We start from the raw sequence: 27,680 nt of genomic DNA, 5'->3' as shown, positions 1-27,680 counted from the left end.
TGTTTTAAAAATGGCTGAGTCAGCAGAACAGGTCAGGCAGTCAACAACACCACACAACCCCCGATAAATGGAATTGAGGGGGATTTGGAAGGATAAAACCATGGATTAAACCTTTCTGATCTACCAGAATGGAAAGGAGTTAGAAGTTAATTGGGGAAGCCAGACTGTGAAGTGAGATGGGAAGGGGAGTGTGTAATAAGGGGTTAACTGTAAGGGGTTTGTGAAGTTAAGGGAAAAGTGAGCAGTGAAGAGGGTTTTGAAGAGGAAATTTTACTAGTAATTCAGTGGTGATTGCTAAAGCAGATACTAAGTGTACTAGGGACTGGAAAAGAGAAATAAATATTATTGTATATGAGTAAAAGAGCGAAGAGTGAAAATGGCAGGCATTAGGGGGGTACAGGCTGTCATAATTATATTTATAATTCTTCTTCAATTCCATGAAGAAAGAAATCAGTCATGGGGGCTGGAAAAGGTGAATGGAGTAACAGCGCCCTGGACAGTAAAAGTCCAACAGTTGCCATCCTACCAGAAAAGTAAATGTCACTATCGCTGCAAGGTATGGCAACACCGCATACCCAAACAAAAACAGTGGCACACAGCTCTTATTGTAGCGCTCTTAAGTGGTGATATCCAAATTAATCCAGGACCTCAAACTATTGTGCAGAGGCAAAACAGACAGATAAATGACGGTGATAATGACGGTCTAGGCCCATATTGGAGTATGCGGCACCAGTTTGGAACCCACACCTAGCCAAGCATGTAAAGAAACTAGAGAAAGTGCAAAGGTTTGCAACAAGACTAGTCCCAGATCTAAGAGGTATGTCCTATGAGGAGAGGTTAAGGGAAATCAACCTGACGACACTGGAGGACAGGAGAGATAGGGGGGACATGATAACGACTTACAAAATACTGAGAGGAATTGACAAGGTGGACAAAGACAGGATGTTCCAGAGACTGGACACAGCAACAAGGGGACACAGTTGGAAGCTGAAGACACAGATGACTCACAGGGATGTTAGGAAGTATTTCTTCAGCCACAGAGTAGTCAGGAAGTGGAATAGTTTGGGAAGAGATGTAGTGGAGGCAGGATCCATACATAGTTTTAAGCAGAGGTACGATGAAGCTCATGGTTCAGGGAGAGTGACCTAGTGGCGACCAGTGAAGAGGCGGGGCCAGGAGCTTGGACTCGACCCCTGCAACCTCAGCTAGATGAGTACAACTAGGTGAGTACACACACACACACACACACACACACACACACACACACACACACACACACACACACACACACACACACAGAGTTAAGTTACAAGGTGTTCCTGGAGTTTACCTGGAGAGAGTTCCGGGGGTCAACGCCCCCGCGGCCCGGTCTGTGACCAGGCCTCCTGGTGGATCAGAGCCTGATCAACCAGGCTGTTGCTGCTGGCTGCACGCAAACCAACGTACGAGCCACAGCCCGGCTGGTCAGGAACCGATTTTAGGTGCTTGTCCAGTGCCAGCTTGAAGACTGCCAGGGGTCTGTTGGTAATCCCACTTATGTATGCTGGGAGGCAATTGAACAGTCTCGGGCCCCTGACACTTATTGTATGGTCTCTTAACGTGTTAGTGACACCCCTGCTTTTCATTGGGGGGATGTTGCATCGTCTGCCAAGTCATTTGCTTTCGTAGTGAGTGATTTTCGTGTGCAAGTTCGGTACTAGTCCCTCTAGGATTTTCCAGGTGTATATAATCATGTATCTCTCCCGCCTGCGTTCCAGGGAATACAGGTTTAGGAACCTCAAGCGCTCCCAGTAATTGAGGTGTTTTATCTCCGTTATGTGCGCCGTGAAGGTTCTCTGTACATTTTCTAGGTCAGCAATTTCACCTGACTTGAAAGGTGCTGTTAGTGTGCAGCAATACTCTAGCCTAGATAGGACAAGTGACCTGAAGAGTGTCATCATGGGCTTGGCCTCCCTAGTTTTGAAGGTTCTCATTATCCATCCTGTTATTTTTCTAGCAGATGCGATTGATACAATGTTATGGTCCTTGAAGGTGAGATCCTCCGACATGATCACTCCCAGGTCTTTGACGTTGGTGTTTCGCTCTATTTTGTGGCCAGAATTTGTTTTGTACTCTGATGAAGATTTAATTTCCTCGTGTTTACCATATCTGAGTAATTGAAATTTCTCATCGTTGAACTTCATATTGTTTTCTGCAGCCCACTGAAAAATTTGGTTGATGTCCGCCTGGAGCCTAGCAGTGTCTGCAATGGAAGACACTGTCATGCAGATTCGGGTGTCATCTGCAAAGGAAGACACGGTGCTATGGCTGACATCCTTGTCTATGTCGGATATGAGGATGAGGAACAAGATGGGAGCGAGTACTGTGCCTTGTGGAACAGAGCTTTTCACCGTAGCTGCCTCGGACTTTACTCTGTTGACGACTACTCTCTGTGTTATGTTAGTGAGGAAATTATAGATCCATCGACCGACTTTTCCTGTTATTCCTTTAGCACGCATTTTGTGCGCTATTACGCCATGGTCACACTTATCGAAGGCTTTTGCAAAGTCTGTATATATTACATCTGCATTCTTTTTGTCTTCTAGTGCATTTAGGACCTTGTCGTAGTGATCCAATAGTTGAGACAGACAGGAGCGACCTGTTCTAAACCCATGTTGCCCTGGGTTGTGTAACTATGGGTTTCTAGATGGGTGGTGATCTTGCTTCTTAGGACCCTTTCAAAGATTTTTATGATATGGGATGTTAGTGCTATCGGTCTGTAGTTCTTTGCTGTTGCTTTACTGCCCCCTTTGTGGAGTGGGGCTATGTCTGTTGTTTTTAGTAACTGTGGGACGACCCCCGTGTCCATGCTCCCTCTCCATAGGATGGAAAAGGCTCGTGATAAGGGCTTCTTGCAGTTCTTGATGAACACGGAGTTCCATGAGTCTGGCCCTGGGGCAGAGTGCATGGGCATGTCATTCATCGCCTGTTCGAAGTCATTTGGCGTCAGGATAACATCGGAAAGGCTTGTGTTAACCAAATTTTGTGGCTCTCTCATAAAAAATTCATTTTGATCTTCGACTCTCAGTCTGGTTAGCGGCTTGCTAAAAACTGAGTCATATTGGGACTTGAGTAGCTCACTCATTTCCTTGCTGTCATCTGTGTAGGACCCATCTTGTTTAAGTAGGGGCCCAATACTGGACGTTGTTCTCGACTTTGATTTGGCATAGGAGAAGAAATAATTTGGGTTTCTTTCGATTTCATTTATGGCTTTTAGTTCTTCCCGCGATTCCTGACTCCTATAAGATTTCTTTAGCTTAAGTTCGATGCTTGCTATGTCTCTGACCAGTGTCTCCCTACGCATTTCAGATATATTGACCTCTTTTAGCCGTTCTCTTATTCTTTTCCGTCGCCTGTAAAGGGAGCGCCTGTCTCTTTCTAGTTTACATCTACTCCTCCTTTTTCTTAGAGGAATAAGCCTTGTGCATACATCGAGTGCCACCAAGTTAATCTGTTCTAGGCATAAGTTGGGGTCTGTGTTGCTTAGTATATCTTCCCAGCTTATATCGGTTAGGACTTGGTTTACTTGGTCCCACTTTATGTCTTTGTTATTGAAGTTGAATTTAGTGAATGCTCCCTCGTGACTAGTCTCATTATGTCGGTCTGGGGCTCCACGCATACATGTCTGAACCTCAATTATGTTGTGATCTGAGTACATTGTTTTTGATATGGTGACATTTCTTATCAGATCATCATTGTTAGTGAAGATGAGGTCTAGTGTATTCTCCAGTCTAGTAGGCTCTATTATTTGTTGGTTTAAACTGAATTTTGTGCAGAGATTTAAAAGCTCGTGTGAGTGTGAGTTTTCATCAGAGCTGCCTCCTGGTGTTATTACTGCAACAATATTATTTGCTATATTCCTCCATTTTAGGTGCCTTAAGTTGAAATCCCCCAGGAGCAAAATGTTGGGTGCAGGAGCTGGAAGATTTTCCAGACAGTGGTCAATTTTTAACAGCTGTTCCTGGAATTGCTGGGATGTTGCATCCGGAGGCTTGTAGACTACCACAATGACTAGGTTTTGGTTCTCGACCTTTACTGCTAAAACTTCCACTACATCATTTGAGGCATTAAGCAGTTCTGTGCAAACAAGTGACTCTGCAATGTACAGGCCAACCCCCCCCCCCTTTTGCCTGTTCACTCTGTCACATCTGTATAGGTTGTAACCTGGGATCCATATTTCGTTGTCCAAGTGATCCTTTATGTGGGTCTCAGTGAAAGCCGTGAACATTGCCTTCGCCTCTGCAAGCAGTCCACGGATGAAAGGCATTTTGTTGTTTGTTGCTGGCTTTAGACCCTGTATATTTGCAAAGAAGAATGTCATCGGACTGGTGGTATTGTTGGTACTGGGGGGGGGGATTTTTTTTCCGGCATTAGCATCTGTATCTGTTGGTTTGGAGTGGAGGCCATCGACTGTGGTTCCACTGTTCACTTAGAGATTCAAGAAGAGTTTATTACTCAGGTAGTCTGAGGGTTAGGCAGTTACCGGAAGGAATAATTGAGGCTGGAATATTGCTGCACTCTAACAGCACCTTTCAAGGCAGGTGAAATTGCCGACCTAGAAAATGTACAGAGAACTTTCACGGCGCGCATAACGGAGATAAAACACCTCAATTACTGGGAGCGCTTGAGGTTTCTAAACCTGTATTCCCTGGAACGCAGGAGGGAGAGATACATGATTATATACACCTGGAAAATCCTAGAGGGACTAGTACCGAACTTGCACACGAAAATCACTCACTACGAAAGCAAAAGACTTGGCAGACGATGCACCATCCCCCCAATGAAAAGCAGGGGTGTCACTAGCACGTTAAGAGACCATACAATAAGTGTCAGGGGCCCGAGACTGTTCAACTGCCTCCCAGCACACATAAGGGGGATTACCAACAGATCCCTGGCAGTCTTCAAGCTGGCACTGGACAAGCACCTAAAGTCAGTTCCTGATCAGCCGGGCTGTGGCTCGTACGTTGGTTTGCGTGCAGCCAGCAGCAACAGCCTGGTTGATCAGGCGCTGATCCACCAGGAGGCCTGGTCACAGACCGGGCCGCGGAGGCGTTGACCCCCGAAACTCTCTCCAGGTAAACTCCAGGTAAGCTCTATAAGTATAGCCAGATAAGTGTGAAGTAGTACTGAAGTATGGAAAAAGAAATTAAACAAGTAAATTTTTGGTAGAAATGGGAGAGCAGTGACTAGAAGGGCTATTGAGTTAAATGTTTAAAACCGAATGATTTTCGACGAATTATTTTAGCGAAAAGTTAAAATGGAATATTAAAGGGATTGGAGAGTTGGGCAGTGTAGTAAAATAACTGAAAATGCAAGAGAAGCATAGAGAAGAGAACAAGAGGACCAAAACAAGCCGAAGACAAGAAGAGGGCTTAAGGTTGAAGTAACTTAGTAACTGCTATGATCGTGGGCGGCATCTGTGTGTGTGAGAGAGAGAGAGAGAGATAGTTGAGAGGATGAGGAATCGTAGGTGGCAGTGGTAAATTTATTACCCAGGTAGAAGTCAGTATATATATGTACCCATAACATCTGTCTGCCTTTAAGACCACTGCAAAAATTAAACATGTATGAATCCTAAATAAAAAAAAATATCTACAACCCTCCCAGTGTCGTAACTAAAGTCTTACAAAAAGAATAATACATCGAGTAAATGGAGTGACAGATGGACGACGAAATTTAATGTCGATAAGAGCCATGCTTTGAAAATAGGAAAAAGTGATAGTCACAGAGAAAACGTCTATAATTCATCAAGAAAAAATGCTAAAAAAAAAGACGTTCACGATGTATGCTAGACCACAATTGAAATAGGCACTAAAAGATAGAAAAGACAGAGAAAAGTCCATTAGCAGCCAAAAATATGGCTCGCAAATTAACAAAAGAAAAAGGATTTTATGAAAGTACAATTAATATATATCTTATGACGTCAGGTTTATTTATGGGGTTGACTGGTAAGCCAGAGGACAGCAGAGGAAGGCCCTGGTCAAGTCAAAAGACCATTAGCTCCAGTGTTCGGTCACCTTGACTATGATCCTCGCCAGAGAGAGATTCCCACCTCTCCTGACGAACAAAACACACCCATCTCTCGAAATACCGTTAACGAGAAGAACAAGAGGACAATTATACATATAAAAAAAACAGTACCGAAAAGATCAAGTTTCTTCTTTACATAATGGTAGTACAAAGAAAGAGGCTACAACTGTTGGAAATTAAAATGCGCGAGCGCGCGTGCACACACACACACACACACACACACACACACACACACACACACACAGCTCTGCTCTGCTCTGCTCTGACAAGAAGTAGGAAATTAAAGAAACGTCGACATGGTGAGACAACAGACGTGAGAGGACATGATGTTAGTGCAAGTGCCAGAACCGAGCTGAGTCATTTCCACGAACCCTCTCTCTTCAACACGAAATATATATATATATATATATATATATATATATATATATATATATATATATGTATATATATATATATATATATATATATATATATATATATATATATATATATATATATATATATATATATATAGAGAGAGAGAGAGAGAGAGAGAGTCACTTTAGCTGACTTTTATGTGACACTGTGTATGATAATTGTGATCACCTAAAACTTTTGTAATTCTACTTATGCATAATTGTACCTAAGTAAAGTCACTTAGAAGGGATGCAGTGTGTGAAGCGTCAGCATGCAAATAAACTGTTCTCTTTTAAGATTCTTGCCAGAACGTAGAGAAGAGGAGGAGGAGGAGAGGGATACAGTGGATAGTGGAATGGGAGGGCCGCTGTTACGAGGTATGAATCATGGATGAGATACTTTAATAAATTTAGAACTGGATATTTCCTGGGTGGGTTGGGTTAGGGAGGTTAGGAGCAGTGACCCTTAACCTTCACCCCGCCTCTCCCAAATATGAATGAGGATTGGTTAATTTGTTAGGTTTAAGCCTGCAGCTCATCTCTACACTAACAAGAATATTTTAATCCTAAAAACAGGGATTAAGGTCAACTCTCGGTGTGTATACACTGAGAGATGTGCACCCCTTGGTGCAAAGTCATGGAGAAAATTATCAGGAGAGTGGTGGAACACCTCGAACGGAACAAGATTATAAATGAAAACCAGCATGGATTCATGGAGGGCAAATCCTGTGTCACAAACCTTCTGGAGTTTTATGACAAGGTAACAGAAGTAAGACACGAGAGAGAGGGGTGGGTTGATTGCATTTTCCTGGACTGCAGGAAGGCCTTTGACACAGTTCCTCACAAGAGATTAGTGCAGAAGCTGGAGGATCAGGCGCATATAACAGGGAGGGCACTGCAATGGATCAGGGAATACCTGACAGGGAGGCAACAACGAGTCATGGTACGTGAAGAGGTATCACAGTGGGCGCCTGTGACGAGCGGGATCCCACAGGGGTCCGTTCTAGGACCAGTGCTATTTTTGATATATGCGAACGACATGATGGAAGGAATAGACCCTGAAGTGTCCCTATTCGCAGATGATGTGAAGCTGATGAGAAGAATTAAATCGGATGAGGATGAGGCAGGACTGCAAAGAGACCTGGACAGGCTGGACACGTGGTCCAGAAACTGGCTTCTCGAATTCAACCCTGCCAAATGCAAAGCCATGAAGATTGGGGAGGGGCAAAGAAGACCGCAGACAGAGTATAGGCTAGGTGGACAAAGACTACAGACCTCACTCAGGGAGAAAGATGTTGGGGTGACCATAACACCGAGCACTTCACCGGAGGCACACATCAACCAAATAACTGCTGCAGCATACGGGCGCCTGGCAAACCTGAGAATAGCGTTCCGATACCTTAATAAGGAATCGTTCAAGACACTGTACACTGTGTATGTTAGGCCCATACTAGAGTATGCAGCACCAGTCTGGAACCCACACCTGCTTACAATACCAGGTACACGAATGTTATTTATACAAAAAATAACTCTCCTCCCTTTCTGTAGCTTCATTCATTATGTATCTTTCAACTTTCTTTTTTAACTGGCTCATGCTAGGACAGGCCTTGACATATGCAAGCAATCCGGTCCACTCGTTTATTGCTGTACAATGAAAGGTGTTTGAAGCCTGGCCACCTACTGCAGGTACTACAAATTGTGTTCACTTCCCCTAGTACCATACTAGTTTTTGGTTCCAAACCTTGACAAACTTGGCAGCAAGGTTTTCTTAACACTGCTTCTGAACAATTTTATATACATGTCGGTAAGTAAATAAGTAAGTTCATTTAGACACAGTTACACATAAGTATAATTATCATACATAGTTTAAATTACCTAGGATAATTCCCAGAAAGTCAAAGTGACTTGTTTTCATTGTGAGCCTTGAAATTCTTGCGATGGCTGGGAAGCATTTCCCGTGATTTAACTTGAGTTACTTTACCCTGTCTTCAACATTCAGCATTGGTACAAATATACACAGATTATTAGGAATGGGATCACAGTTAGAGTTTTGGGAATTTCCTCTCACATAGGCCTCCAGAAACATGACAAAGTTGACGAATTGGCTAAACAATCATTAAATAAAGAGAATGTTGAGTAGTTAGTTTAATATGTTTATTATGCACCCCATACCCATCCTGTGGGCGGTAGTCAAAAGATTACAGAGGTACATAATTGGTCCAGGGACTGGACTCCAAAGTTTTGATAGCTGAGCAAGTTACAGAGGTAATGAACTCACAATTTACAAAGGTAATGAACTCCAGGTAGGTCTGGTCACAATCATGACAAGTTACAAAGGTATTTACAGATTACAGAGGTACGTAATGGGTCCAGGGACTGGGCCCCCAAAGTTTTGATAGCTGAACTAGGTACAAAGGTAATGAGCTCACAAGTTACAAAGGTAATGAATTCTGTAAGAATGGTTACTTACGTTTATACATGGCTACAATCATGAACAAATTATAGTGTAATGAGCAATTCACACTTCCACACCCGGTCACAACTGTAGTGAGTTATTGGTGCAAATATTGATTGTTGAGTCACATATACACACACACACACACACACACACACACACACACACACACACACACACACACACACACACACACACACACACACACACACACACACACACACCGAGACTGACACTGACACTGACACACACATACACACACACACACACACACACACACACACACACACACACACACACACACACACACACACACACACACACACACACATATACACACACACACTCACCCACGCACACACACACACACACACACACACACACACACACACACACACACACACACACACACACACACACACACACACACACACACACACACAAACTAACACTCACACTCACACTGACACACACATACACACACACACACACACTCACCCACGCACACACACACACACACACACACACACACACTCACACTGACACACACACACACACACACATGGTAATGCATTATTTACAGCTAGCAAAGTCAGGGTATTTCTCCAGAATGGTCTGTAATATACCACTGTGGATAAAATACTTTGCCATTTCTTGAACATTTCTGAGCGAGTTGTCTCTAAATTCATTAATTTGATCACACTCCAGTACATAATGATGCAAGGTGTGACAATAGTCCATCTGGCAAAGTTTACATTTCGTTTGGTCTACATCTGGTGGTGGTGATTTAACCTGCGATAGATACTTGTAACCCAGCCGGAGCCGGGCGGTAGTGACATCCAAGAGTCTGCTTATCTTGTTGGATGCACCATAGACATGTGACTCCTCCTGCATGATGGAATGATGATAGATGGACTGACTTGTGTCAATCTCCCTAAGTCTTAAGTCAATAAAGTTCATTTGAAGTTCTTTTCGTATTATTGTTCTCAAACTGCTAACTGACAACCCAAGATTGTAATCTACCCCCTCTTTGAAAGCATACAGCTTAGCCAGTTTATCTGTTCTATCATGCATCTGAAGACCAATGTGAGATGGAATCCACAGCATGTGCACTCTGACTCCACTGTCCACAATCTTACCATACCTATGTCTGGCTTCTGACACAAGCATGCCACAATTTATACTTAATGAGTTGAGAGCATTTATGGATGACAGAGAATCAGTTACAATTAAAGTGTCAACCTTAGATACATGGACACATTTGAGTGCAAGGAGTATGGCAAACAGTTCTGTTTGAAGGGTAGAGGCCCAGTTATTGATGCGTGCTCCAATTTCTTTATGAGAGCCATCACTCTGTGTGACAACAGCAGCACTACCAGCTGCACCAGTGGACTGGTGAACAGAACCATCGACGTAAATAATTTGTGAAAGAGTGTTCTGTGTGACTAAGTTATCAATACAGCTTAAGGCATCATGTTTGGCTTCAAGACGAAGCTTTGGTTGTGATTTAAGAAGAGTTTTTTGGGGGAAATGGAGGAATGGTAGTTTGGAATGGGGTAATATCCCATGGAGCAGGGAAATGTCTCTGTTGTCTAACTTGATATAGATCATGTAGCTGGTTCATGGGGAGGTCGATTCCAGTTTTTTCGATCCATCTGGAAGGATGTTCATCAGTGCTGAGGAAAGTTTGGAGGGCTTCTGTGCAGGGGTTTGAATGGGCTAGCCTAAGCGTATTGACCCCAATAAGGATATTTCTTTCAGTAACACGATCTCTAATGCTTGGAATATTAAGTTCTTTCCGCATATTTAAAATTTTGGCAGTACGAGGGCATCCTAGGATGATTCTCATTGCTTCGTTTTGCAGTTTTTCCAGCCCTCCAAGCTTCCAGTTAGACACGAGTGCAAGTAGTGGTGCCGCTTAATCAACCAATGATGTAATATAAGCAAGATACATCATTTTCACAATTTTAACATTAGCTCCATACCTGGGATGAAAACCTGCCACAACTCTAAGTGCTCTCAGCCTTTCTTTGTATTGGCGACAAAGTCTCGTTACAACAGGTCCAAGTAGTGGAACCTCAAAGCCTAGATATCTGTATCTGCTTACATATTCTAGAAGAGACCCATCATGCAACTGGATCTGACGAACTGTGCCTCTCTGTCGAGGAGGACGCCTGTTGAGTATCTTTGTTTTATCCCCTGAGAATATTAACCCTAGGTCCTGACACGAGGCTAGTACATGATTAAGAATGTTTTGGGTGTTGGAGAATCCGGTGGTGTGAATCATTATGTCATCAGCAAAACTAACCATATAATGATGGGGCTGGCTAGGCATGGCATTAAATAAGGCATTAATCAAAATGTTGAAAAGGGTGGGACTAAGCACACCTCCCTGTGGGGTTCCTAATTCAAAATCTTTAGTTACACTTCTATGTCCCTGGAACAACACAGACGACTTTCTGTTGGACAGGTAACCTTTAATCCAGCGGAGAAGCCATCCTCCAATATCCATTCTGGCAAGTTCACTAATGATTACATGTCGGTTGGCTACATCAAAAGCGGATTTAAGGTCAAGGAAGGTAGTGTATGAGCTGTCAGTGTGCAGAGTGAGAAAGGTGGTAATGCAATGATGCACACTCCTTCCATGCATGAAGCCATGCAACCGGGGAGACAAGAATTCCTTAATTCTGTGCATAAGACGATTAAGAATAATCCTTTCAAATGTTTTACACAAGCAGCTAGTAAGGGATATTGGGCGAAATGAGTTTTGCTGATTGGGCTTCGGAATGGGAATAATGAGGCTGTTGGTTCATGATTTAGGGAGCTCCCCAGTGACATAATTCATGTTATATAATTCAAGTAAAGGATTACCTGGTACTCGACACAGCAATCTGAGTATGTTGTAAGTAATACCATCCTCACCAGGCGACGTGGAGTTGCCCTTAGTTAGTGCTGCATCAAGTTCATAATTAGTGAAAGGAATGTTGCAGTCATCTGCCTTGCTGAGCATAAAGCAAACAAGTCTCTCCCTTGCATCATATTTGTCCATTAATTTCGCCTGTGTGGTACTGGGAAGACTGTCATAGCTAGATGTAGCAGCCCAAGCACTGACTAACTCATTCGCCCTATGCAAGGGATGAGGGTGCGCGATCTGCCCAGTTCTGTTACAATTAATTCTATTTATGTCCCTCCATATCCGGCTAAGTGGGGTGTGAGCATTGAGACCATTGACAAATTGTTCCCAGTCTGTTTGCCGCAGCTCTGTCATACGCTCTCTGGCAGCAGCAAGGGCAGTTAGTAAGTAAGTAAGTAAGTAAGTTTATTCAGGTATACACAAATACAGTTACATAGAATTATCATACATAGCAGCATATGTGTAGAGAACCTAGGATAACCCAAAAAAGCCTCAGGAAGAGGCTCAGCATTTCAGGGGTACGATGGTTTCTATAGGCTAGGCCTAGTCTGCGAGCAGTATGTTTCAATGTTCGAAGTTTAGAATCATTGTAATAGGTATGGTTTTTATAAGACTTATGATTATTATGGAAGTCATTTGGATTTAGAGTAGTAGGAGGTTATAACTTCACATTGTCCCCGGACACCGGAAGGCGGTGCTCGATACGGTGTTAAGCTGTCAGTGGCCCTAAAAAACCCAACACGAAGAGGAAAACCTACATTTTTAATTTTTAGTTAGTTTCTGTTATAATTAATAATAATTGACCCACTATTTCTATACGTTTCAAAGATAATGTAATCTTATGTATAATTTCGGTCGAATAAACGCGTGTCTTATCTATTGTCACTGATAAATTTATCGACTAACACAGTTCACCCTACCAGAGGTGTTCCTTGATGTAGGCGAGGTGCTCTTGGTTTAAGGAATTGGACCAGTGATCCCTTACCTTGGATCGATCTTCAATGACTCCCACTTTCCCAGGTGCTATATGACTCCAACGGGTTTAGCACTTTCTCCCCCCACGAATGTAATAGACAATTTCAGAAATATTGGTAGACCCAGCCAGTGTTATTTTTTGTTTCTCTTAGCAAATAGAAGTATATATTGTGTCTGTATCATTCATTTTTTATTATTTATAGTCACTCTGTTCTTGGAAAATGTTTTTAATCTTGAAGACTGGGTTACTTTAAGAAAGGTATATTATTGTTAATGCAATCTTATAAGACTGGTGAATGTTGTACCGTAATGTGTTTTTGAAAATATAAATTATAACAGAAACTGCATTTAAATCTTTAATTAATCGTGGATGTTATATTAATTGCAAATATTTTATAGAAAAAAATCGTTTTTATATTTTAGGTCCCCTCAAAAGAGGTTCTTTGATACTGGTGAGGTGCTTTTGATCCAAGGAATTGGCCTTATTCTCCTGATTGCATTCTATATTCCCCAGGTGCATTATGACCCCTACTGATTTAGCACTTTCCCTAAATATTCTACTACTATCTCACCATTACCTTGACATTTACTCTTACCTTTGCCTTTCCCTTTACCTTACTACAGTACTACTGTTCTTCTGTTTCCTCTTCTTTTTCTTTTTCTTCTTTCCTTTTTCCCTCTTTTAAAATAAGTACATATTTTAGATTCGCATCTAATCATATAAACTTCTAATTATGAGAATAACTTTATTCCTTAACTAGTTTCATGTTCTGGACAACATACATAAAAATGGTTGGAGTGCAGCAAGTAAGGCAACTACATATACTGGGCAAGTGCGTTGTTACTTCTAGTCTTGGCTCCGTCCCCAGTGGCTTGAAAAAGATGTCATGCAGGATATTATCTTCAGTACGAGGCTTCTCGCTGTCTTGTCATAAATCCACTTCTGTGGCTGAGGTTTGTTATATTTGTGCTTATTAAAGACATTACCAGATATTAATGAAAGGTTTTACAAAAGGAAGGCACAGAACTATACAGTGTTACTTAGTCATTCGTCAGAATGCATTAATATGTACTGTAACTAGTATTTATCACTCAATGTCCAAAGAAGAATACGTATTACTATCCATTGTAGGGTCACTTCCAGCAATGATGAACATAATACTTTATGTACAGATTAACTTGCTTTGATGTGTTGCTGTACCTCACAATTTCCTCTAATTTTAACCTATCACTGACTATAATCAGGTTCTAGGATGCATGAGCTGCCAAATAATTACAACTACTGTAAGTTATTGACAGGATTTATGTGTTAAGTATTTTCTAGGACATAGAAGTTTCCATGTTTGCACTAGGCTGAGTCGGCAAGTGGGCTGAGGATGAGAGCTTGGCAGGTATCTAATTATGATGGGGTTGATGGGTTGTCACTTTGCTCTGTGAGGACGCCACCAGTTCTTCAACCTGGGGATCTGCTTGTACGAGTTCATGCTGCCTCTGTAAATCCAATTGACACGGCTATTATCAGTAATTATTAATGTTTTGTTCATTTACTTTGTATGAAGACTGTGGCTTTAGTAATGTCATCTTTCTTCATTTTGGTCATAAATATAAACTAATGCATATTAGGGATTCTCTGGTACAAAATAATAAAAATTAATATAGCCATTAAGTAAAAGGTATATATACATTACAGTATATCATTGCACAAGATATAGAATAACAGCGTACACCATGTGTTATTAGCAGAAAAACCCAATTATGCAATAATCAGTAAAAGTAGGAAATAATGTAATATTAGGGTAATGAATGAAATGGAGTATTTTGGCATGATTCAATGATTGTACAATCACAGTAAATGAATAATTTCAGGAGGTTATGGTGGTAGAGTCCTCAATACCATGCGTGCAATGGGACGATTTAAGCAAGGTGTTTTTGATGAAAACCAAGTGGAATTCCCATTAACAGGTCAGTATCTAGGAGTTTTATATATATATGATCAGTAACAGGTCAGTACTGTATCTAGAATTTTAATAAATATGATCATTATCTTGAACCTGAAATAAATCTTAGATGATTCAGACATTATAATGAAAATAGTGTAGTTATTTTCTTGTTTAATTTTAATTTTTTAACTGATGCAATATTTTGAAAAGGGAGAGGGTAAGAGAGGGGCTGTAAGTATGGATTCATAATATTTTTGCTATATAAAAACTGACATTAACCCTTTCAGGGTTTCGGCCGTACTAGTACGGCTTACGCATCAGGGTTTTTGACGTACTAGTACGCCTAAATTCTAGCGCCCTCAAATCTAGTGAGAGAAAGCTGGTAGGCCTACATATGAAAGAATGGGTCTATGTGGTCAGTGTGCGCAGTATAAAAAAAATCCTGCAGCACACAGTGCGTAATGAGAAAAAAAAAAATTTTGACCGTGTTTTTGGATTAAAACAGCGACTTTGCACTGTATTTTCGTATGGTATTTATTGTTGTGTTCTAGTTTTCCTGGTCTCATTGTATAGAATGGAAGACATGTTACAGGAATTGAGATGATTTTGACTGATTTTACAATGAAAAGTACCTTGAAATTGAGCTCAAAGTATCAGAAATGTTCGATTTTTACCAAAGTTCAAAAGTAAACAAATCATGCTAAGCATCCAATACACGTCAACTGGTGAGTTTAATATTCTTTCGCAAGTGCACTGATATTATTTATACCATTTTTTACACTAATGCAGTAGTCTGCATAACAGTAAATCTATTTTTTGTGAGAATAAAAATTCAAAGTGGAAAGCAAAAGAATGTGAGAGGGGTGTTGGGACATGACTAATGAACAGAGGAAATGTCATTTTAGTGCCATGGAATGTCTTTCTTGTTTATTCTGGACCCTATTTGGAAATTGGCATGTTTTGAAATTTGTGTGAAATTGGCAAAATTGCTAAATTCCGACCACTGTATTGGATAGTTGAAATCGGTAAATGGGTGATTTCTTGCACTCATTCGATAGAAAAAATGGAGTTCTAGCGAAATATTCATGATTTTTGTCGACGAGTACAGTGGAATTGGCCGAAAATAGGGCTCAAAGTGGGCAAAATCGCCGATGCATAAACATCGTCGAGACCGCTAACTTCGCGAGAGCATAATTCCGTAAGTTTTCCATCAAATTTCATACTTTTGGTGTCATTATGATCGGGAAAAGATTCTCTATCTTTTCATGAAATTTTTTTTTTTTTTTTTTTAAATATGGGCGACCCTGAGAACAAGTCTCTGAGAGGGCCTGTCAACCCTGAAAGGGTTAAGGACGAGTTATCTTTGACTCCAGTTGTCCTACTTCCCATCAAGGAAATGAATGCCTTGATGCTGGTGAAGAGCTCTTGATTCAAGGAATTGCAGTCATCTTTCCTTTGGTTGGATTAAACCTGATTTCTTTCCAATCCCCACTGTATAACCTCTACAAGCTTATATATTCCCCATGAATATATTTACTGTAGACATGTTCTGAATTTTTCAGCTGGGCGAGACTTTGCAGGAGAGGTGGTGTATGTGGGTCAGGGAGTGAAGACTGTGAAAATTGGGGATAAAGTGTTTGGTGTGGTCAGCCCACAAAATCAAGGCTCACATGCAGAGTATGTTGTGACTTCAGCATGTAATGTAAGGAGAAAAGCAGTTCAATTATCATTTTAGTAAAATATCTATAGGAAAATCTTTGAACCTTCAAGATTTTTTTTTGTGTGTATAATTACATATTTGCTTGTGGCATTGTGTCTTCTGTTATAACTTTGTTGTATACACTTTATAAAATTTCCAATGGATAGATGGGCTAATGAGAGCATAGACAATGGGGTCGAAGAGGTATGGGGTAGGTTTAAAAATGTAGTGTTAGTGTTCAGCAGAAGTTTGTGGTTACAGGAAAGTGGGTGCGGGAGGGAAGAGGAGCGATTGGTGGAATGATGATGTAAAGAGAGTAGTAAGGGAGAAAAAGTTAGCATATGAGAAGTTTTTACAAAGTAGAAGTGATGTAGCAGATGAACAAAGGGTTTTAAAAGGAAAAGGGTGGGGGGTGTTTGGACCAGGTTTTGATGAAACAATTTTTAAAGTGAACAGTATTTAGATAAGGCTAAAGGGTCTTTGTGGCATTTTAAAGGTTTGGAAAGAGGCGTATGACAGGGTGGATGGGGCAATGTGGCAGATGTTGCAGAGTGTTGGTGTGGGGGGTGGGTTTCTGAAAACATTTAAAAAGGTTTTTTACGAGGGTTTGGCTCAAAATTGATTGTAGGAAAGGAAATTTTTTCCCCCGTAAAAATGGAACCCTTGACAAAAGGGTGTGTGATGTCCCCGTGGTTTTTTTAATATATTTTGAAGGGGTTTTAAAAGTAAATCCGGGGTCTTGGCAAAACGGTGGAGTTTAAAAAAATGAATCCCCACAAAGTGGGGGTTTGTTACAACTGCTCTTTGTGATTTCCAACCCTTTTTGGGAGATTCTGAAAAACAGAGATTGGTGGATAATTTGGTAGGGTGTACGAAGAAAATTAAAAAAGGGGAATAAAAGGAAAAATAAATTTTGAGGGGGAAAAAAAAAGGTTAGGGGATTTAAAAATTGAATATCAGGTTGGGGGGGAAAGGGATGGGGGGAAGGGGAATGTATTCCCGATATTTGGGGGTGGAGCGTGTCAGCGGTGGGTCTTGAAGATAAAAGGGGGAAACATAGAAAATTTATGAGGGAAAAGGGAAATGGGACTTAGGACCCGTGGGGACAAAAGGAAAATTTGTCCTTAGGTAAAGGGGAAGTATGAAATGTTTTTCCAACGCTCTTTATGGGTTTTCCCTTGGGTGATGAATGTTGCAGTGAGAAAAGGCTGGGGCAGTGGAAAATGCCCCTTTCTTGGGGCAATGTGGTTGAATAAAATAAAGGGGGAATTCTTTTTGGGAAAGTTGGGGGAGGTGCAGGATTAAAACTGTTGTCAGAGGGCTAAAGGAAAAGGGCTTTGGGTGGATTGGCCCTTTTAAAAAAAGAAGGGAGGGCGGTGACCCCCAAGAATGTATCAGTCTTGAAATGGAAGGGAAAGGCGGTGGAAATTGGGCCTAAAAAGGGTTGGGAGGGTGGGGGTTTTTTGTGTGGGGGCGGACTTCCAGCAGGCATGTGGGCGTTTTTGATAGGAGTGAATGGGGGACAAGGGGTTTTTTAATATTTACGTGCTTTTGGGAGGGGAGCAAAGTAACATTTATAAAGGGGATTCGAAATTTGGGGCCCGGACTTGATTTGGAGAGGGGGAATCAGTCCCTGCACTCTGAAGGGGGGGTGTTAATGTTAGTTTAAAAAACTGTAGTATCCCTTTTCCTTAAGAACGGGGTTTGGATGAATGATGGGGGGGGGTTTTTTTTTTAGACCCCACTCCCCCGGGGGGGTCCCAGGGTGAAAAAAAAAAAAAAAATTTACCCCTTGTAAAATTTTTTTAATACCTTTTTCCATTGCACTGTAGTTTAACTTTTTGATCTTTGTTGTTATAGATGGCATGGGGAAGTCCCCCCCATCACCTATTTTAAATTTATGAAATTGTACAATTTTTCCTGTCTTAAAGGGCATTTCTATTACCTCTGTATATTTCTTGGTAAGCCTTTGGTGATAAGTTCAGCCCTGTTTCTTTAGAAAAATTTTTTTCTTCCTCACTTTTTATTCACAGCTTGAAAAAGGTCTTCTCTAGTTAACATACCTCAGTAACATTGTTGTTTTTCTTATGCCCCCTGATTCCATAGCAGTTCTTCCTGAGTGGTGATAATTTGCCATGGCTGTTTGTTTAACTTTCTTTTAGGCAGTGGTATACTGTATATATTTTATTCTGTGAAAGCTACAATGCTACCCTTATGGTTTGCAAAAACCCCATAAATCAAGTATAGTACTCTAATGACAGGTCTGTCAAAAAAAAAAAAAAAAATGGGGCCACTCTTCCCTTACTTTTTATTTCCTCTGATTCAGGAATCAGAAGGTGACTTAGCTAGTGAAACATTGCACAACTAGTGAACCATTGTAACAGCTAGTGAAACATTGTAACAAGCTAGTGAAACTGTAAATTCTAATTGATGTTAAAATTCGTACCATTAAATATTCTCATTTTAAATGTATGTTACTATGTCTGGAAAAAATTGATTTTTAAATATGAATAATTATATACATAATTTGTCCCATGCGAATTAAAAAGAATTGATCAACACTACACAAAATAAAATGCCTATTTTTTTTTTTACAAAAAAATTTAAAAATAACTAGTATTATAAATTCATTAAAATATTTTTCAAAATTGATTTTCCGTAACTGGGATTAATTTCTATTTCAAGCTATAGAATTTTTTAACTAAATAAGGATATGAATCTGTAAGTACCTGATGGTTGATTAATTATAAGCATTTGTTTATGCTGACAGGTTTGTCTAGTGCCAAAAATGTTAGTGCTGAAGAGGCTGCATCCATCCCATACACTGGGCTGGTGGCATGGAGTGCTGTGACGGTGTCTGGCATGCTGACAGCCGGTGCACACCACGAGTCCACGTGTCTTGGTTATTGGGGCCTCAGGTGGTGTGGGCACCTTCCTCTGTCAGCTTCTTTCAGTATGGGAAACTCAGGTATTCTTAATTTTTTTTTATTTTTGCAAATCTTACAATATAAAGGATATTGCTGTACATAGTACAGTATAAAAATGTTATCAGTGTCTTATTATATTATGCTGTAATTGTTACTTCTGCATTAATAAACTACTGTAGTACTTAACATAAAGATACTGTATCTTTTATTTTTAGAATTACTATACTATCTTTTATTTTTAGAATTACTATACAGTGAGTACGTCAAGTTTCAAACAGTTCCCAACTCGAACAATTATGTAAGTGTATTTTGAGGTCTGAAACTGACTAACCTAATTTACATTATTCCTCATGGGAACAAAGTCGTTCAGTATCGGCACTCAAACAGCCTTCCGGAAAGAATTAAGTTTGTAACTGAGGTACCACTGTACTATACAGCAGTTTTTAAGCAAGAGTACCTTGTTAAATTGGACACTTTAGTGGGTAGAAATTGTGGGAGCTGTTGATTACTTTCCTTGATGGTGAGAGGCTCTTAATTCAAAGAATTGGATTTGTCCTCCCTTTCTTGGATCAGTCATGATTGTCTCCCATTTCCTTGGCACTTGTGACCCCTACAGGTTTAGCTATTTCTCAAAATATAATAATAATTATAATGCTGGATTCGTCTTGATATACATGGTAGCTGCTAGAGTTCAGCTAAAAATGCATATTTTATAGTAATTCTTCTAAAAGTGTTTGCATTGTGTATTATAGGTTGTTGGCCTCTGTCGGTCAGATGCACAAGAAATGGTGGCAAGTTTTGGTGTAGAAGCTTTGGATTACAGAGATCCAGCTACCAAGGATATGCTTATTGCAGATGGAGGGTGAGGAAAAATACTTTGTGTAAGCTTTTATAAATTCTTGGGATTGAGTCAGACATGCCATACATAGAGGCAAGGTAGTTTTGGATGTTATTCCTATACATAAAGATATGAAAGGAAAAATTAGTAGTACATACATGCATGAACAAGGTCTGAACAGTACTGGTGATTGGTTTCAAGAGTTATTCTACTCTTAGAGTCTAGCATTACACCAGGCGTCATTGTTGACTTGAGTGGTAAAACCAGTCTTGCTACCAAGTTGTGTCGAGTAGTAAGAATACCTAGCACTCACATTACATTTTGTACTTAGTTTGTTTTGATGTTAGTTTTGTATCTGACTGTTTCCCTTTGCCAGTAATGCAATATTTTAGTGAGTATCTAATTCAGGTTTGAAAATAAAAATGGCCCATGCAAATTAATGATCCTGCATTGTTCAGGGCAACAATGTGGTCATTTATCAAGACTAGTTGCTAGTATAAATGTGAGACTTCAAAAGATGAGCCATGTTATTGTGTTAAGTGTATCATAATATTTCTTCTTTTAACAGTTTTGATCTTGTGATTAATGCCTCTGGTGTAAATGACATAGACTACATGAAAGCATTGAAGCCCTGGATGGGAGCTTCCTATGTTTCCCCTCTCCCCCTTATTCAAATATAGATGACATGGGAATGGTGAATAGCCTCTTTAAGGTATTTCTTCATCTGTGTTTGGTATATATCAAGTGAGATTTATTGTGTGCTAATATTATGCTTTGTCTTGTTATATTATCACTACTACTTGCCTAATTGTGGTTGCAGGGGTCGAGACTCAGCTCCTGTCCCTGCCTCTTCACTGAGTAGCTACTAGGTCCTCTCTCTCCCCCTGCTCCATGAGCTTTATCATACCTCATCTTAAAACTATGTATGGTTCCTGCCTCCACTACATCACTTGAGACTATCCACTTTCTGACAACTCTTTAACTGAAGAAATACTTCCTAACATCCCTTTGAGTCATCTGAGTCTTCAACTTCCAACTGTGACCCTTGTTTCTGTGTCCCTTCTCTAATGTCATTACCCAGGATTGTCAATACATATTGATATCGTATAAAACTCTCTATAAACAGCAGGTTATTGACATAAAACTTTTGTATAATTAAAACACCTCCTGCATTCATTGAAATAATCAGTTCATGCTTCTTGTCAACATTTCAGAGTGCAAAGACCTCTTGTGCAAGAATGCAGCCGCCTTGTCAGAAAGGTCGAACTACAGATGGTGTTTCTTTATGCCAACCAAATCCCCTAAAACAAATCACAGAAATGTTAGCCAGCCAAAGGTAAGATCCGTGTCTCCATTATCAGTTTGGGATTTTGGGTTTTGTTTAACTGAAATAATTTGAGTATTTGTTTAAAGTTAATTGTTTTTTTCTTTATGAAATTGCTCTTATGCCTTATTTTTTTAAGAAGCTATTATCCATGTTAATTTGAGCCTCAGTGAGTTATAAAATTAATTAAAGAGTAAGGTTTGTAGTTTAGGTAGTAGGGGTAGAGGTTGGTAGACAGCATTCACACAGGAGGTACTACGTCCTGCCAAATGAGTGTAAAACAGAAGCCTGTAATTACTTTACATGATGGTAGGATTGTTGGTGTCTTTCTTTTCTGTTTCATAAACATGAAAGATTTTATGTACATCTTGGTACTTCTGCTACACTTACCTTCCAAGTTGTCCTTTTTTTGCTCCATCTCTCTAAATGACCAAACTACCTCCTAAGCCCTCTGAATAATATTTTCAGTAACTCCACACCCTAATTTCTGCACTATGAATTCTCTGAAATATTTATGCCACACATTGCCCATGGACACAACATCTCCATTGTGTCTAGCCTCCTTCTTGCTGCAACATTCATAACCCACACTTCACCCATATAAGAGTGTTGTACCACTGTACTCTCATACATTCTCTGCTTTGACTCCATGGATAATGTTCTTTGTCTCCACAGATGCCTCAGTACACCATCCACCTTTTTGCTTTGTCAGTTCTATTGTTTACCTCATCCTTCATATACAGATTTATCTCTAAAACAGGCTGCAGCAAAGTATAAGTGTTCACTTCATAATGCAAGTGCTGAAGATATAAAAAAATAATTATTATACAAAAGATATTTGCAGACATTTCTTAAAGTAATGAACATACAAATATCAGGAAAGAAGTTGGATGTAGGATCTGTGTATGTGTGTGCATGCATGCACAACTGAAGAAGCACTCGTGATGTTTGCAGACATGTGACTTTCCCAAGCAAAATTTATCTTCATTATTCATCACTATCTGTGGATCTAAGACACTCCATGAGTGTCTTGAGTTCCCAAGTGTCTTAGATGATAATGGTAAATGATATTAAACCAATGTCCTTAATACCTAGCTTTCCATGTATTATACCAAGAGTTTGGCAGTGATTAAAATGTGACTCTTCCACACTGTGATACATTGTCACAGGAAAATATGCAATCTAAGTGAGCCACTGAAAGAACTAATGTATTTTGATTGCTGAAAAATGTATCCTGTAGTATTCAAAAGTCAGACCCTTTTCCTTAATGGTTCCCCACACACACACACAAATAGTACAGATACATCTCATGGAAACTAATATCCTAATTTCTTCAAAAAATGGCAAATTGGCACCTACATAGAAAAACTCAATATCATGTCCTGGTATATAGAGGATGCCTAGAATTTTCTTGTCAAAAGTACAACATAGATTGAAAGCTAGTTTTAGCAATATATGTAGTTCTTACATTGAGCTGCAGAATTAACTGCTCAACTAACTTCCAGTACAGTTGTTATTATATATAGTCATTTACCTGTTTAATATAAGTAAAAGTGCCTGCACTCTGAAAGAGGGTTTGGGATTTTTTTCTGTTTAGAGGATATCTGAACTGTGTATTTGCATGCTTCTGGTAAGACAGTGATATGTGAATGATTGTGAAGTGAACATAAGAACATAAGAATGTAGGAACACTGCAGAAGGCCTACTGGCCCATACGAGGCAGGTCCTTATCAAAACGACATCTACCTAAAGCTACTCAAGAAATAACTCCCGTACCCCTTGACACCAATCAAACCCAGCCCCTCCCACTCATATATTTGTCCAGTCTCTTCTTAAAGCTACCCAAGGTCCTAGCCTCTATCACCCCACTGGGAAGACTGTTCCACGCATCTACAACTCTGTTAGAAAACCAGTACTTACCTATGTCCTTTCTAAATCTAAATTTATCCAACTTAAATCCATTATTCCTGGTTCTTACCTGGTTCGACACCCTCAGTACTTTATTAATGTCTCCCTTGTTTATGCCCGTCATCCACTTATACACTTCAATGATATCTCCCCTCATTCTACGCCTCTCCAGAGAGTGGAGATTTAAGGCTTTAAGTCTATCTTCATACGGGAGGTTCCTTACACAGTAAATCATTTTAGTCATTCTTCTCTGTATGTTCTCTAATGAGTCTATGTCCATCCTGTAGTAAGGGGACCAAAACTGAGCAGCATAATCTAAATGAGGCCTCACTAGTGATGTATAGAGCTGTAAAATAACTTTTGGACTTCTGTTACTTATACTTCTTGAGATAAATCCAAGTAATCTGTTGGCCTTGTTGCGCACACTAAGGCACTGCTGTCTTGGCTTTAGATTTCTGCTTACCATGACTCCCAAGTCTTTTTCACATTCTGTATGACCAAGCTCTACTTCACCTAGATTATAGCTTCGAGGGTTATTTTCATTACCAAGGGCAAGTACCTTACACTTATCCACATTAAACTTCATCTGCCATTTCTCAGACCAAGACATTAATTTGTTCAAATCGTCCTGGAGTTCATTGATATCCTCCTCAGAGTGAATTATACGGCCTATCCTTGTATCATCAGCAAACTTACTCATGTCACTAGTAATCCCTTCATCAAGGTCATTAATGTAAATTATGAACAAGAGAGGGCCTAAAACTGATCCTTGTGGAACGCCACTAGTGACTAATCCCCATTCAGATTTCACTCCATTAATGGTAACTCTCTGCTTTCTATTGGTAAGCCATGCCTCAATCCATGCTAGAACTTTACCTCCTATACCATGAGCTGCCACTTTTCTTAAGAGTCTCTTGTGAGGTACTCTGTCGAAGGCTTTACTAAAATCCAAATAAACAATATCATATTCCTTATCACTGTCAACTGCCTCAAATGTTCTATTGAAGAACGTCAGTAAGTTTGTCAGGCAGGAACGACCTCTCGTGAATCCATGCTGAGATTCATTTATCAAGTTATGCTCTTCAAGGTGACTTCTGATAATGTCAGCTATAATTGATTCTAATAACTTGCCCACTATAGATGTCAGGCTTATTGGACGGTAATTTGAAGGAGTGGACTTATCCCCTGATTTGAATATAGGAACCACATTAGCCATCTTCCACATCTCTGGCACAACACTGGTAAGGATGGACGCATTGAATACACTCGTTAATGGCTGACTAAGCTCCATCTTGCATTCCTTAAGTACCCTTGAAAACAACTCATCGGGTCCCGGGGATTTATTTTGTTTCAGTTTGTCTATCTGTTTAATAACCATGTCCCTCGTGACAGTAATATTAGTTAACTTAAATTCATCAGGAACTAAATAATTGTTAATTACTGGAATCTCATTTACATCTTCCTGTGTAAAAACTGACAAAAAATAGTCATTAAATAAGGAACACATTTCCAGTTCATTATCCGTCAGCTGTCCATTCCCAGATTTCAGAGGTCCTACTTTTTCCTTCACCTTCGTCCTATACACTTGAAAGAACCCCTTTGGATTAGTCTTTGATTCATTAGCGACTCTAATTTCATAGTCACGTTTAGCCTTTCTAATCGCCCTTTTTACTTCTCTTTTAAGCTGAACATATTGGTCAGTAAGGTTAAACTCTCCTCTTCTGATGCGCCTATAAATTCCCCTTTTCTCCCCTAATAGATGCTTTAGCATCCTGTTAATCCATTTGGGATCGTTATTATTAGACCTAATTTCTCTCTGGGGAATGTATATACTCTGGGCACTGTGTACATTATTAAGAAAACAATCATAAAAGCAGATCCCTTCATATTCATAAGTATGATTATCGTCAATAAAATCATTAGCTAGATAACCCCAATCAAGATTAGACAGATGTTCCCTAAGTCCATTATAATCGGCAGAACGAAAATCGGGGATTTTTACTGTATTATCATTATTCTTGCATTCCCAATTAATGCTAAAGGTGATGGATTTGTGATCACTTGCGCCAAGCTCTTCAGTGATCTCCAGATTATTCACGAGTGTTTCCTTATTTGACAAGACTAGGTCTAGCAAATTATTACCCCTGTAGGTTCAGTTACACTCTGTTTCAGAAAACAGTCCTGAACTGTTTCCATGAAGTCACTGGACTCTAGATTACCTGTCAAAGAATTCCAGTCAATTTGGCTAAAGTTAAAGTCCCCTACTATGACTACGTTACTGTGTCCAGAAGCCCTAACAATTTCGTCCCAAAGAAGTCTCCCTCTATCGTGATCCAAGCCTGGAGGTCGGTATATTACACCTAGAATTAGTTTTTCTTGACCCTCCACGAACTCTACCCAAACAGACTCTGTTACTGCTCCATCTATTTTTATACCTGTTTTTATGCAACAATTAATATTTTCTCGAACATACAATGCAACTCCTCCCCCCTTCCCATTACATCTATCCACATTGAATAACATAAATCCCTGAATATTACACTCAGCAGTCATATCCCGACTCTTTAAATCATACCACGTTTCAGTTAATGCAATGATATCAAAGTTCCCAGCACATGCTACCAAACGTAGTTCATTAATTTTATTTCTTGCACTTCGACTGTTAGCATAAAATACCATCATATGTTTTTTCTTCTGCACATTTTCCTATTCATCTTTGTTTTTACACAATTTCTGAAATTATCATTACCCAGAGTTACTACATGACAGTTACTATTAAGATTCTTAATATCAGAGCATAAGTCAATATATCCATACTCATTATTAATCATTTCTAAACCCATACCTCTAACTAATCCTAGTTTAAAGTCCTAACAACCCCCTCAACTGAGTTAGCAAGAAAACCCACACCTGCCCTGGATAAGTGAACCCCATCCCTGGCATACATGTCATTTCGGCCATAGAAGTTGTCCCAGTTGTCAATGAATGGTACTGCATTATCCTTACTGTGTTTATCCAGCCAACAATTAATACCAATTGCTCTGGACAACCATTCATTACCAACACCTCTTCTTGGCAAAATGCCACATATAACAGGGCGCCCCCCCTTCTTCCTAATCATGTCTATAGCTGTCCTGAACTTTCTAACTAAATCCTCACTTCTATGCTTGCCTACATCATTGCCTCCAGCACTGAGGCAAATAATAGGATTGATCCCATTACCGTTCATGATGTTGTCAAGCCGGCTAACAATGTCCTCCATCCCAGCCCCAGGAAAGCATACCCTTTGTCTCCTACTCCTGTCCTTCAAGCAGAATGCCCTATCCATGTATCTAACCTGGCTATCCCCAACAACAACAATATTCTTACTGTTTCTCTTCGTTTCAGATTCGACCAGTGATTGATAAAGTCTTCCCATTTGGTGAAACACCAGAAGCATATCATTATGTCATTAATGGTCATGCTAGAGGAAAGACCATCATCAGCATGTCTTGTTGAAAGGGCTAGGTGATTAGCAGTTAATTAACATACGATTACCTAGAATTTCTGAATAAAGTTGAAGATGTTGACACTTGAAGTAAATACCTACCATATTGTTTTGTGTCTGTAATCCTCAGAAAGTTATTGTAAAAAGTAAGAAGAGTGATCATATTGATTTGATACTACTGTGAACCTATACCAATCACTGGATCAGTGGCTGAGCTATGACTGTAGTCTAAGCAAGTTGCAGCAGTAACAATTTGTTACAAATCATTACTGCTGTAACCATAAAAACAGTGATAGTGAAGACTTATCAAAATTTGAATATTTACAATGTTACATATTTTTCTTTGAAATTTGCAATCATACCCATACTTTAGGCAGTAGTTAGTAGGCTACAGATGCATCAGTGGTTCAAGGACTGGGTTGTTTACAGGGTTGTTTAGTACTTTGTTGTTTATATTATGCAAAAATATTGTGTAATTAAGACACTTATGCAACACTAGAACATTTGATATTACAACCCAGGAGTCCCAAAGGCCTGTTATCCTGGGTGTAAAGGAGCAAAATAAACACAGCAGAAAAACTTTTGGCTTGTATCCTTCATCAATTTAGAACAGAAGTCTGTACACTATAACACTATGTATAACAATAGGTATTAGTGCACTCCACAGTAAGCAAGGCAGAATAGAAGCCACTAGAGAGCAGACTGTGCTTCAACCAGCTCTAGAATGGGAATGACAGGGCAGGCAGGTG

The 27,680-nt window shown here is 39.9% G+C and overlaps 1 protein-coding gene across 1 annotated transcript in view; it reads left to right on the top strand.

Annotated features, from left to right (window-relative positions):
• Positions 1-27,038, top strand: part of LOC128694654 (reticulon-4-interacting protein 1 homolog, mitochondrial) — a 63,704-nt gene extending 36,666 nt beyond the window's left edge. Inside the window, 14 exon segments of the mRNA XM_070095831.1 lie at positions 13,570-13,762; positions 14,161-14,329; positions 14,675-14,770; positions 16,311-16,450; positions 19,218-19,230; positions 19,233-19,339; positions 19,341-19,415; positions 20,127-20,236; positions 20,781-20,866; positions 20,869-20,924; positions 21,429-21,502; positions 21,504-21,548; position 21,729; positions 26,832-27,038. Coding sequence (XP_069951932.1) covers positions 13,570-13,762; positions 14,161-14,329; positions 14,675-14,770; positions 16,311-16,450; positions 19,218-19,230; positions 19,233-19,339; positions 19,341-19,415; positions 20,127-20,236; positions 20,781-20,866; positions 20,869-20,924; positions 21,429-21,502; positions 21,504-21,548; position 21,729; positions 26,832-26,942 — 1,276 coding nt within the window. The 3' untranslated portion in view covers positions 26,943-27,038.
• The last annotated feature ends 642 nt before the right edge of the window (positions 27,039-27,680 follow it).

The sequence above is a fragment of the Cherax quadricarinatus genome, chromosome 51, assembly GCF_038502225.1.
Source record: "Cherax quadricarinatus isolate ZL_2023a chromosome 51, ASM3850222v1, whole genome shotgun sequence".
Lineage (NCBI taxonomy): Eukaryota > Metazoa > Arthropoda > Malacostraca > Decapoda > Parastacidae > Cherax > Cherax quadricarinatus.
This window is presented reverse-complemented; position numbering and strand designations above follow the sequence as displayed.